The following is a 12,609-nucleotide window of genomic DNA, read 5'->3' as shown; positions in this document are numbered from 1 at the left end:
CGCCAGCAGTCCTACACGGAAGCAGCTCCGGGCGGATGACGCATGAGGTCAGCTTTGCGTGAGTATTTTGTGGGCTAATTTTCATTTTTGGGTGAACTAACCCTTTAACAAAAGCACACGAGAGATAAAAATGCATTTGCTCAAGAAACCAAGTCATTTCAGGTTGGTTCTATTAGTGTTTTAGCTCTTTTATTATGAATTGTTTCACAAGTCTTTTACCTGAGTGCGACACATGGCAAATGCAATGCTGTACCAGGTGCGCTACCGAGCAAGTTTACTACATCAAAAAAGCCATATAAATGGAGCTGGTTATGTGATTCAAACATCAAAATGTATTTACTTTACATGTCATGCACTACGGTAAAAGTATTTTGAGGTCATAACATATATATTGTGCAAGGAACTGGACAAAAAGTCTTTATTAACTGATAATTTGCTCCTACGATTTGTGTGAAAAGCAATAAAAGTTGGCATTTCACTGACACTAGTGTCCATTTCAGCTGGAAACTGCAACATTTTTTGCAAAAATGTAGGTACAGACACTTTTTTGAACATTAGTCTGAATAGGACTTACGAACTGAACATTTTGTCTGACACTTTTATTAAAATCTGTTAAGTCAGGGTTTTGATCAGCAACATAATTTCTGGTCTGTCACCTTCAGCAAATCTACACTTATCACTGAAAATGCATGTTGACGTCAGAGGGTCTTTGAGGCAATGTTTTTCCTAATGAATTGGGAAATTATTTCTGTAGTGGAATTAACATATATTAATCTGGGAGCATTTACACAAGTCAGTCTCTCATCAGTTTAATTTTTCATATCACAACTCTTGGCCGAACCATATCACCGGTCTATCATGTTGTTTTGACTTTCAAAACAAGACTTCATTTGTTCCCGTAATGTTTTCATGTCTCTGTGGCTCCTTCCAAATTTATGGACATTTCTTGACCCCACATGATGTCATTGTTGAGGCCTTGTATCACCTTTTAGTTTATTTCTCCATCATTTCACTTTATTCGTGTACATTCCACATCCTCTGTCACTCTCAAGGAGGAAGTCCTAATGTCGTCTTCCGCTATCTTGCCAACGATCACCCTCGTTAGCGAGCGCCAGTTAGCGAGTTTGACGGCTCTGAAGCACTTCACGGCATTGTTCCTAACGCTCACAAAACACAGAGTGTTAATGACCCCGTTGCTCATAGCGATGCACTCGATGATGTAGAAAACGACCAGCGAGTTACGGCCGCGTGTGATCAGTGCCGGGTAGAAATCGCGCAGCAGCGTGAAACTATAATATGGCGCCCAGCACATCACGTACGCCGCCAGAACCGCGATCAGCGCCACCACCGTCCTGCGCCGCCGTCGTAGACGTTTACGCAGCTGCTCCGTCGGAAATCCCGGGACGTTCTTGAACCACAGCTCCCTGGAGATCCGTGCGTAACAGACTGACATGGTGACCACGGGCCCCAGGAACTCCACGATGAAGATGAAGAGGAAGTAGGAGCGATACATGAGCTGCTGGTCTGCAGACCAGATCTGGGCGCAGAAGATCTTTTTGTCGTGGCCCAGTGCGCTGTGCGGGTATTCGTGCTCTGTAGCGAAGTAGGCCGACGGAACCGCGATGAGGACTGGGATTATCCAAACTCCGAAAATAATCCAGTACGCTGTCTGATACTTCATACGGGGCTTCAGGGGATGAACGATAGCCATGTACCTGTTGAACATAGAAAACGATGAAAACTGCAGTTGCATATAATTGTTGTATAAAAAAAAAAAACAGCCGAGTTGATTGTCACAAAATAAATAAAATGTACCCCTCAGTACAAAACTAATTTAAAGTCTGCATGAATTCAAAATTTACAATATTTATTTTGTTAGCGCATATTGGTGAACAATTAATCTGTGAGTTAATCCACTGAAATATATATTTTTTTGTCTTGGTAATCTTTAATCAAAATCTGATTATTTGCTTCTGCTCTGGAATGGGATTCCTTCTCTGATGTCAGTTTGAAGGCTATAGCAAAATATCCTTAACCATGCCCCTCCAACCGTTAAATTGCTGCGAGTTACACTGTGTTTACACCGCTGCAACCGCAAAAGTCTGTCTACACTGGACATGACAAAGCGACCCTTGCAAATCATTTGATCTTGGTTTCAGTACATCATAAATAGAACGAGGCAGCAGTTTACTTCGAAGGGTTGAAGGGTGTAGGGGACCAAACAAGTGTTTCTTGAAGTGCCCTTCTGCGTTATCATCACGTGCCCACACGGAGACGCCGTCATCATGCAAAGAACCTGCGCAAAGGATCATGGGAGCCCGAAGTGTCCATTCCGAAGGGCCCTTTGAAGTGGCTAATTTTGAGCACTTCGGTTTGGAACGACCCTTCAGTATGGCGGCCATGATTGTTTTCACTCCGAAGTGCCCTTCGGAGGGCGATATATCCCATTTGGAATGCACCGAAAGTCGGCAGCAACTTCCACTTCACGCAGACTTTAAAGGGAAACATGCTGCCTCATAAGATTAAAAATTAAAATAAATAAAACAAGGTAAATTTACTTGAAAAGCAACGTTACACACTGTACCAAGACAGATGTGTTTTGTGTTACTGCAGTGGGAAAAAAATCCTCACTTTAAAAAAAAAAATTTGTTTATAGTATGGGTGTATTTCGTCTTGCAGCAAGATGAAATCCACTCATATGTCTGCAAACAACTGTTTATATTTTATGCAGTGTGGCTTCTCAGGTAAATGTATTTTGTTATTTATTATATATATATTTTTAATATATATATGTTTTAGTGTTTTAAACGGTGTGTTTTTATTTCTTATGGCATCTGCTTGTATTGCAAGTGGAACAGATTACAATTGAATTCAATTACATTTAAATTGAAGTTCATTAAAAGGAACTGACATTCAGATATTTTTGATGACTTCAATAAGTCTACTTTTTAGCTAGAAAAGGAGTGTTCATCCAAACAAAATTTTGACTGATTTCTTGACAATGATTTGTCTGAAAGTTTAAGAAGTTTTGATATTATGGTAATCTATTTATAATTTATTTATCATAATTTATCGTCAAACATCCCTAATATATCGTTACATCCCTAATATATATATATGTATATATATATATATATATATACAAGGGCTGTCAGTTTAATGCATTAACTTAATTAGTTAAGAAAAAACAACGCAATAAAAAAAAGTATATATAATTTTTTATTTTATTTTATATTATATATATATAAAACGCACTGGCCTGCCCCCGCTGATTTTGTCCCGAATATCATGAGTTTAGATGTGATTTTATACAACAGTTTAGTAAATAAGAAGTTGATATTGTTATATTTAAACACAATATTATGTGTTTTTGCTCAGTTTTGCAGAGAACATATTACATTTAAAGCCATAGCAGAATTGTTGCGCATCTCCGAGCAACACAGTAGTGTTTAGTTTCTCAGTGACCCACGTTTTGAACGAATTGTGTGAATCATTGATTCAAAGGCCATTCATAAACATAGCCATTAAGTTCATTCCTGAATGATTCAGCCATTTGAACGAATCGAATGAATGAATGAATGACTCATAAAGACATTGAATTGCAATGCAGTAAATTCCACTTCCTTGAATTCCAATTCAAACTTCCTGTAGCCAATTCTTAAATTCTGAGTTGTAGCATTTGGACTGGGTCTGGATTTGAATCTGCTTTAGGAAACTGTGAGCATTTGGAATGGATCTACTGTTTCGTGTGGGGGCGGTTTGTCGTAGATTTGTATTGGTATTTATCAAACATCTCAAAGCTCATATCCTCGGAACAGTCCAGAAGTAGAAAATGAATCAGGATTATGGGTCTGGCAGCAGTCTATTAACACACACTGACTCTCTGATCTCTGTCTGATCTGATCACTGCTCCCCGTTCTTAATGAGATATTTCATAACCTTTTGACATTCATGGAGAATAACAGGCTCCTCCATCACTTGTTCTCTAAATGAAAAGTACAGCACTATTTCTACCCATTTAAACTCTGTCCATTTTTATTAACAGCATATTTTTGCCCGGGGCTCTTTCTGTTCTCTCTCATGGTCTGAAATCCGTCAAACTGATGGTAATAATTCTAACTCGCTGATGGTAATAATTCTAAATGTATTACTGGTAAATATGAACTTAATTTAATAATTTATCAACATATGTTACTTGGAATTCCGATGTTCCAAAGAATTCTGTTCTTCCCAAAAGAAAACTCTGCAATCTTTTCTGGCTCAATAGGGAACGTTCTAGATCAGCAGGAGTGAACAGAATGTACTTTTGCCCCAAATACATGCGGTTACTGTGATGCATGGGAAGACCGAAGAGTTGTTTTTTTACTTTAAAAAAGTTACTTTTGATATGCATCGTATGTGCTGCTTGGCGGTTCATGGGAAACAGCATGCCAGGAGTAACAGGTTGGACGATTTCATGAATGGCATTGTAAGATAAGAGCGGCTCTGTTTCAAAACCTAGTCAGCTACCTAAGTAGGGAGCATTTTAAGGCATCATATACTCTTAAAAGTAAAGGTTTCTAAAGGGAGTTTTGCAGTGAGGCCCCCAAAGAACCTTTCAATAAACAGAACCATTTTTTTCTTAGTGCAAAGAACATTTGAACAATCTAAAGAACTTTTTTCACTAAAGAAATGGAAATTTTCCATGGATGTTAAAGGTTCTTCATGGAACCATCAATGGCAATAAAGAAACTTTATTTTTAAGAGTGTAGAAGTCCACAATTATTTTGGACAAATGCTGCATTATATGGCAAACCTAATCCCATAATGCACTGCAATGAGCTCAGTACAAAAAAAGTATCCATAAATACAAATATGATGAAAAAATGTGAAATAGTTCAGTCTATTTTAGTACTATTTTAGCTAATATTTGCACACAGTTGGTTTTTATGCTTATCAGAATATAATTTGTTAGCTTAGTTATATGCTAATATGAAAATCTGTAGCAATAAATGAAACTTCCAAGGCTTAACTTCAGGTAGGATGCTGTCTTAGAATGTATTTGCGATAGTAGACAGCAAGTAAGCAGTTCATTAGGTTTTATTTTATTTTTAAAGTGAACATCTGTGAAATTATTTGCTCAAATGTGCTTGAGAATCGATTAAGAAGAACCAAACTGGAGCAAGGACTGACTAATGGGTTCACCTTAAGATCTTTAGAGGCGCTGAGACTATTGGATGTACTGTGCCAGATGCTAATTTTATGACATGCTAGCGGACCCGTCAGCTGATATCTAAGGCTGTTGCTGAAGGCTAAATACAGCATGTTCTCCTTGGCCATTCAAATATTGACATGCTAATTAGCTAGCTTAGCCTCAGGGATTGGCCAAACATGATGCAAGCGCCGTGCAATTCGTCACATGCAGGTACAGCGGCACCACAGAAAGCACCTAATCCAAATTTTAGTGTCTCCTAAATCTGAAATGAAGTCTCTAATCCTGCCTTCATGTGCTAGAAGTTCCTACTTGTAAGATTGGAAGTCGTAAATATGATTTTGTGCATGTGTAAGTGATTTTGGGTTTTTAAAAAAATGCACAACCTGAGCAGTTTCTCTTTTCACGTCGCACTTTCCATTAATACGGTAAACTTACAGAGCAAAGCCACTATTCAACATAAAATTAACTCAACTAGACAACCCTGTTACCAAAGTTAAGGGTAATTTTTAAAGTAATCTATGGGAAATGTAAGTTAAAAACTGCATAACATGTGATAGCTGTATGACAGCGCAATTTAGGCAAAAAATAATATTATATAAAAATTAAATAATATTAATATAATGCACACTATCATTCAGAAGTTTGAGGTTAGATTTTCTAATGCTTCTGAAAGAAGTCTTTTATGCTGCATTTTTATGTTCAAATATACAGTAAAAGCAGCAGTAATATTGTGAAATATTATTACAATTATTAGTTTCCTTATGTTTTTAAATGTAATTTATTCCTGTGATCAAAGCTGTATTTTCAGCATCATTACTCCAGTCTTCAGTGTCACATGTTCCTTCAGAAATCATTCTAATATACTGATTTGCTGCTCAAGAAACATTTCTTATTATTATCAATGTTGAAAACAGTTGTGCTGCTAAATATTTTTGTGGAAACTGAAACTGAGATAATTCTTTGAATAATAGGGAATTCATTTTTACTGTCAATTTCATGCATTCTTTCTGAATTGAATTTCTTTCAAAATTAAATAAAACAAGACTAAGATTTCCAACCCTATTTGTACCCTATTCATAGAAAGTGACACTTTCTCATAAAGGCAGGAACCTTTTAAAACTTAATGCACTTCATTAGTTCTTAATTTTGTTGCTTTAGATGTGTAATGATGCCTTTTCTGTGTATTTTGGCCTTCTTATGCAGCTGCAACAAATGGAGATTTTGTCCCACAAGCTTGTTTCCTTGTGACCAAAACCAGTTTACCATGATTATTTAATAGACACATCCCGACCATACAACATTTAACACTATGCTGCATGAGCTCAGAGAAGCAAATGCTCACCTATCCACCGCGATGGCTAGCAGGGCATTGGTGGACACGTAGAGAGACACAGTCCTAAGGTAGTTAATGGAGATGCAAAGCACAATCCCATGATCCCATGACAGCTGCTTGACCACGTAATAATCCACCAGAAAGGGACAGCACACAGTGGCCACCAGGAAGTCTGATATTGCCAAGTTGGCGATGAGTAAATTGGTGAGATTCCTTAGTTTTTTGTAGCGTGCCAATGAGGCTATAAAGAGGCAATTCCCAACACCGCACACCAGCATGATGCAGACCAGGACCACCGCGATAACGATTGTAGCCACAAAGAACGCTCGTCCCTGAGTCGTGTCTGGGATCTCGTCCACCGGAACCTCGTAATCCAGAGGGATGTCGTAATTGGGCATGAGGTCATGTGGGCTCCCCGATGGGTGGATGAGAGCCCATGTCCCGGAGGAGGTGCTCCTGTTGTCTTCTCCCATCTCCACTTTTTACTGGTCTGTCAGAGCACCAGGATCGTTCATACTCTTGTTTGAACACATAATTTGTTTCTGGCTGCAAAATTAAGAAAACAAGTTTCCTTAACATACTTTTAAAGGACATTCATTGTTGCACTGGTGTTATAGTACACTCTTAAAAATCAATATTTGCATCGATGATTCCGTTAAGAACCTCCAATGGAATGTTTTCACTCCAAAAAAAAGGTTCTTTATATTGTTAAAATATTCTTTAGACTAAGAAAAACATTTCTTTTACTGAACGTTTTTTTGAGGAAACCCAAAATGGTTCTTCGTTGGCAATATTTCAGTGAAGTTTGGCAGTTTAAAACACTCTTCTAGACAACAAGAGCTCAGTCATTCTGGCTAACATCTCATTTTGGTGCTTCATGGAAGAAAGAAAATTATATGGCATCGGGTTGATATGAGGGTGAATAAATGACAACAAAATATTCACTTTGGAGTAAACTGTGCTTTTAATGGAAGAAAACATTCACAACTCAGTCAAACTCAGATGCTTACTGAAAGATGTGTGGCAAAACGGTTAGAGTTTGGAGAGCAAAAAGCTCACAGATGGCCACATTAGGGATGGATTTACGATAATGCTCGCTTAATAATACGATAACTTACCCTTTTTTCTGTATACTCTTAAGCAAAGCTTACAAAAGGATGTTTTTGCAACAACGCAATAGAAAAGACCCACTTTAGTTCCAAAGAATATTTTAATCAGCAGTTCTTAAAAGAATATTTGTTTTCTTAGTGTGAAGAATATTTTAATAATCTGATGAACCTTATTCCATTATAAAGAACCTTTTTTTTTTTTTTGCACCGGAAAGATTCTTCATGGAACCATCAATGCCTATAAAGAACCTTTATTATTATGATTGTGGGGTGTTTTCAATCTCCTCTTCCCTTTCCTTTGATTGTTGTCGGGTGGTTGGAACAGTATGAGGCTATAACAAATATGTTCAGGCTACTATTAAATTATCAAAAGTTTTTTCCAACCTGACCTAAAGGGCAATTGGACTTGCATTGAGCTTCTACAACATAAGTGTAAATTCTAGTAATAAAAATAAAATATAGGGATGATAACGATGAAGAAAAAATGTAGGGATGGCCTTTTAGTTAGATTAGATTAGACTGAAATTGATCAGCACGGTTAGACAAAGTAAAATAACTGCATTAGCATCAGCAAACACAGAGGAACATATATTTATAATAAATGATTTGCAATAAAGCATGCACAATGAACATGTAATGCACGCACTTCAGTCTGTGGTGTAGCCTATAACATGTGAAGAGTTCAGATGTTCAGATTTTCTTCTAAAATGAGCATTTTGACTGAACATAAACAAAGGAGCCAGAGAAAAATGACAATTTTAGAAGAATATTTTAGATACACTTAGAGGCTTTTGCATCCGAGCTCCTCATGTATTCTGCTCTTCTAAAACTAATTTATGTCAGTTGTTTACTGGTATTCATTTGCATTTAAACGAACCCAACTACTGTCTCAGATTTAAATGCATACAGACTTTCTATAGGCTGTTAGCTGTAGTCTACACGCCGTTACACACTCAACTCCATTTCTTTCTTTTACAAAATAATACACTGAACAACAGCACTTTCCCTTCAGAAATAAAAAGTCATGACTATCCTACCTTCACAGCATTTCTCCTTTAGTTTTCCTCTCCTGGCTCTCCGCGTGAGGACGTGCGCATCTTCAGATGTGTCTCCAGTAGTTTCTGCTGTAGCTGGTGAGTGAAGCGCTGCTGTTCTCGTCTCTCTGCGCCTCCTGCCCTCTAGCGGCACTACTGTGTGTGCGTCTGAGCACAAATCATCCTCCGCCAGGTCAACACAATTTAATAAACATATGCTAATAAATCCCCCAGCACTCAGAGCTCACGTGGGGCAAGTTGCATTAAAAAGCCACTGTGTTAAGAGACTGTGTCTTAAGAGCTAGCAGTTAGCAGTTAGCCAAGAGGTAGTCCGTCTTACTTTTCCGATTCAAACTGGGTCATTCTACCTTTTTGTATCTGACTAAAACGTTATGACCAGTCATGAAGAAAACAAAATAGATGACTAAATGTTTAAAGACTAGTCTAAGCATCCGGGACATGGTTATAAAATGGATAGCTTTGACCAGAGCTGATGAAAACAACAACCGGACGAACCACGGAATAGAACAATGGTCAAAGAACCCGCCAAATCACTACGTTGCTAGGCAACCGTAAACGGTTGTTTCTTCTTTTTTTAAATCGCTGTAACTAGTGTTGGGGAAAGTTACTTTTAAAAGTAATGCATTACAATATTGCGTTACTCCATAAAAAAAAGTAACGAATTACGTTACTTTTTATGGCAAGTAATGCGTTACGTTACTTTTGCGTTACTTTTTAAACCTGGACAGGGCTTGCTTGTTTGTTTTTAAAATAAAAAAGTTCTATTTTTGGCAAATATAAAAACCTTTTCACACCAGAAGTGAAATGAATCAGCCTCAGGCTGAAGGGAAAGTAAATGTACGTCCGTACAGTAGAATGCAGAAGAAGAAATTTCAACACACTTCAGCAATAAACAAAGACACACAAATGTTCGTCTAGAGTAATTTGTGCTTATTAGTACGGTTGAACAAACCAGTGTGTTCATAATTAAGATAATACGTTAAAATAATATGAGAAGACACACCAACTTTCAATATCAAGCAGCAAAACGAACTGTTTTGTTCAGCTAAAAATACCGGAAGCCAGACCCATAGAATTTACAAATGGCCCATTTTTACGACAAGAAAACGGTTTTTATTATAAAAACTATTTTATCACAGGAAAGGGGTTGTTTTGAGGTGAGGCAAAGTAACAAAAAGTTCCTTACAATCCCAAATTCATGTTCTCACGTGGCTGTTCGTATTAATAATCCAGAGTTAAACATGAAAAGGGCGGGAAAAACTGTCTTTTCCCCTCATACTGCAACGTTGGGTTTGGAAGCTTATAACTTTGGCTATTTCTGTTCTCTTGTTCGGTTCACTGAAAAGTGAACATGATATTCATGAGGTTCATTCATTCAGTTTTGGTGTTGTTCATATTTCTGTACTCATGTGATTCTTTGATATCGTTCTGTTTCAGGTAGGCCTACCAGCAAAACCTTGAGAGAAACAATCTAGTTCAACCTCAGATATAAATAGCCTAACTGACAAGATGATAAAGGGTCAGCAATTGACCCCGAGACCGAGACTGCATAGGCATTTTTTCAGGTAATTTTATTGGGCAAATAAATCTCAAAATCCATCAAAAACATGTCCTGGTCCATATTTCACCCAATAATATAAAGGATAACAGAAGAATATTTCATTACATTTTATACGTTGTTTTGTTTAAAGATACTGAAGACTACTTTAGGACCATTACCTTCTTTTTCAGATTATCGTGTGTCACATTATTTTCATAACATAAAACAAATGTTCCCATTAAAATCTCATTACTGCTGTGGCTCATATTTCTGTACTCATGTGATTCTTTGATATCGTTCTGTTTCAGGTAGGCCTACCAGCAAAACCTTGAGAGAAACAATCTAGTTCAACCTCAGATATAAATAGCCTAACTGACAAGATGATAAAGGGTCAGCAATTGACCCCGAGACTGCATAGGCATTTTTTCAGGTAATTTTATTGGGCAAATAAATCTCAAAATCCATCAAAAACATGTCCTGGTCCATATTTCACCCAATAATATAAAGGATAACAGAAGAATATTTCATTACATTTTATACGTTGTTTTGTTTAAAGATACTGAAGACTACTTTAGGACCATTACCTTCTTTTTCAGATTATCGTGTGTCACATTATTTTCATAACATAAAACAAATGTTCCCATTAAAATCTCATTACTGCTGTGGAAAAAGATATTTCTCATTACAGAATAGAAATAGTTAGAGATTTAGAAAAGTAATCAAAAAGTAATGAAATGTAATCAGTTACATCACTTTAATAAAATAATAGCATTTTAAATAATAGCTTGTCATCTGTAACCTATAACATTTACAAAGTAACCTTCCCAACACTGCAGCCCTGTTTGCAAGGATGTACTGGTTGTTAGGCTGTTGCCAGGGTGTTCCAAGTGGTTGCTAGGCAGTTTCAGGGGTATTTTGGGTGGTTGCTACAGTGTGGATTCAGTTATTGGGTCATTCCCTGAAATTGGTGCCTTTTGCTTCCCTAAGAAGTAAACAACGAATAAATTTGCAACTTAAAAACATAACGATACTATGTATTCTTTCATAAATATTACATAAAAAATAAATAATTTAAATAGCATTTATGCTGATAAGGGTAAGGTTTTTGGCCTGTCTCTCACTATGATTTTTCTTTTTCAGCAGGACTTTAATTTGCAAAATAAAGGCAAAATTATATAAAAATTGCATTTGCATATTGTTTTAAATATAGTCTCATTGTTAAGCAATGTTGTGGCACAAGTATGCATTTTTTCTATAAAATTTTTATTTTTTTATTGGTGTCCCCTGATTTCATGTCAGCCCTGTTACCCTCATCAAAAAACCCTTGTAAAATAATTTACGTTCAACATTATTTGTTGACCACTTCTAAGAGGTCACATCATCTCTCAACCAGGATTCCTACACTTAAAACACAAGCATGTTTCTCTCTCACTTCTATAATGTTCTGTTTTTGATGATTTATGAGGCTTGACTGAGGGGTGGGGGTCAATACTGTTACCATTTTTAAAATGTAAATTTAAACAATTATTAAATTTAATATAATCAATATCTACAAGTAAAATCCTTTCAAAGTGTACAACGTGCTTTTGTGAAATTCACTATTAGCTAGAACTTAGTAAATTAGTTTTAAATTGTAAACCCTGTTACTGTCATCCCTGTTACTTTTCAGGGTAACAGGTTTTGACGTGGTTAACAGGGATGACATATATTAGGGTGTAATTTTGAGCTAATGCCTATATCATTCAGTGGCATATGAGCATGAGTTACATTTACATTTAGTCATTTAGCAGACGCTTTTATCTAAAGTGACTTACAAATGACAATAAAAGCAGTCAAAACTAAAAAAAGAGCAGCAATATATAAGTGCAAATGACAAGTCCCGGTTAACCTAACGCAGTACACATAGTTACATTTTAGTTTGTTTTATTGATATTGTTTCTATTACTGTTATAATTAATGACCAGGATAGGATGATCAGTCTCAATAAAACTCATTGTCAATAATGCATCTATGTAAATTCAATTACAAACAAGAGCAGCAAGGTGACTGCAGACCTTCACCGCAGTCTTGCAATGTTCAAGAAAGTCAAGATCTTGGTTGGGTTTCAGATGATCACAGAAAGACCAAGATCTGATCATCTTCCTTGCCTAATAATTGAACCAGATCAGTATATTTGAAGTTCTGTGAGGGGACACAGACAAACAGATGGGCACATGATCTAATTACAATACCCTTAAAACATTAGATCTCTTAGAAATGTAATGTGCTAAATCAACAATGAACTGACTTCAAATGAAACATTGACTGTTGCTAAGTAAGTGCAAAACAATATAATGCCATTTAAAATCATAAAACTGTACAGTATTATGTAAACAAAT

The 12,609-nt window shown here is 36.6% G+C and overlaps 1 protein-coding gene across 1 annotated transcript; it reads right to left on the bottom strand.

The window, feature by feature from the left end:
* Window positions 1-293: 293 nt before the first annotated feature.
* Window positions 294-8,745, bottom strand: prokr1a (prokineticin receptor 1a). The gene is made up of 3 exons (XM_016284512.1): window positions 8,674-8,745; window positions 6,537-7,073; window positions 294-1,715 (listed from the first exon to the last, which is right to left on the bottom strand). Exons 2-3 carry the CDS (start codon window positions 6,998-7,000, stop codon window positions 1,010-1,012), a joined length of 1,170 nt encoding a protein of 389 aa, XP_016139998.1. The 5' UTR covers window positions 7,001-7,073; window positions 8,674-8,745; the 3' UTR covers window positions 294-1,009.
* Between the last annotated feature and the right edge of the window lie 3,864 nt (window positions 8,746-12,609).

The sequence above is a fragment of the Sinocyclocheilus grahami genome, unplaced genomic scaffold, assembly GCF_001515645.1.
Source record: "Sinocyclocheilus grahami isolate Dianchi unplaced genomic scaffold, SAMN03320097.WGS_v1.1 scaffold183.1, whole genome shotgun sequence".
Classification (NCBI taxonomy): domain Eukaryota; kingdom Metazoa; phylum Chordata; class Actinopteri; order Cypriniformes; family Cyprinidae; genus Sinocyclocheilus; species Sinocyclocheilus grahami.
This window is presented reverse-complemented; position numbering and strand designations above follow the sequence as displayed.

Bases quoted from the DNA above. Each gene is read 5' to 3' on its own strand.
- prokr1a (XM_016284512.1), bottom strand. From the start codon at position 7,000: ATGGGAGAAGACAACAGGAGCACCTCCTCCGGGACATGGGCTCTCATC. The intron at 1,716-6,536 runs GTGAGCATTTGC...TATGTTCAACAG, and splicing joins CTAGCCATCGCGGTGGATAG to GTACATGGCTATCGTTCATC.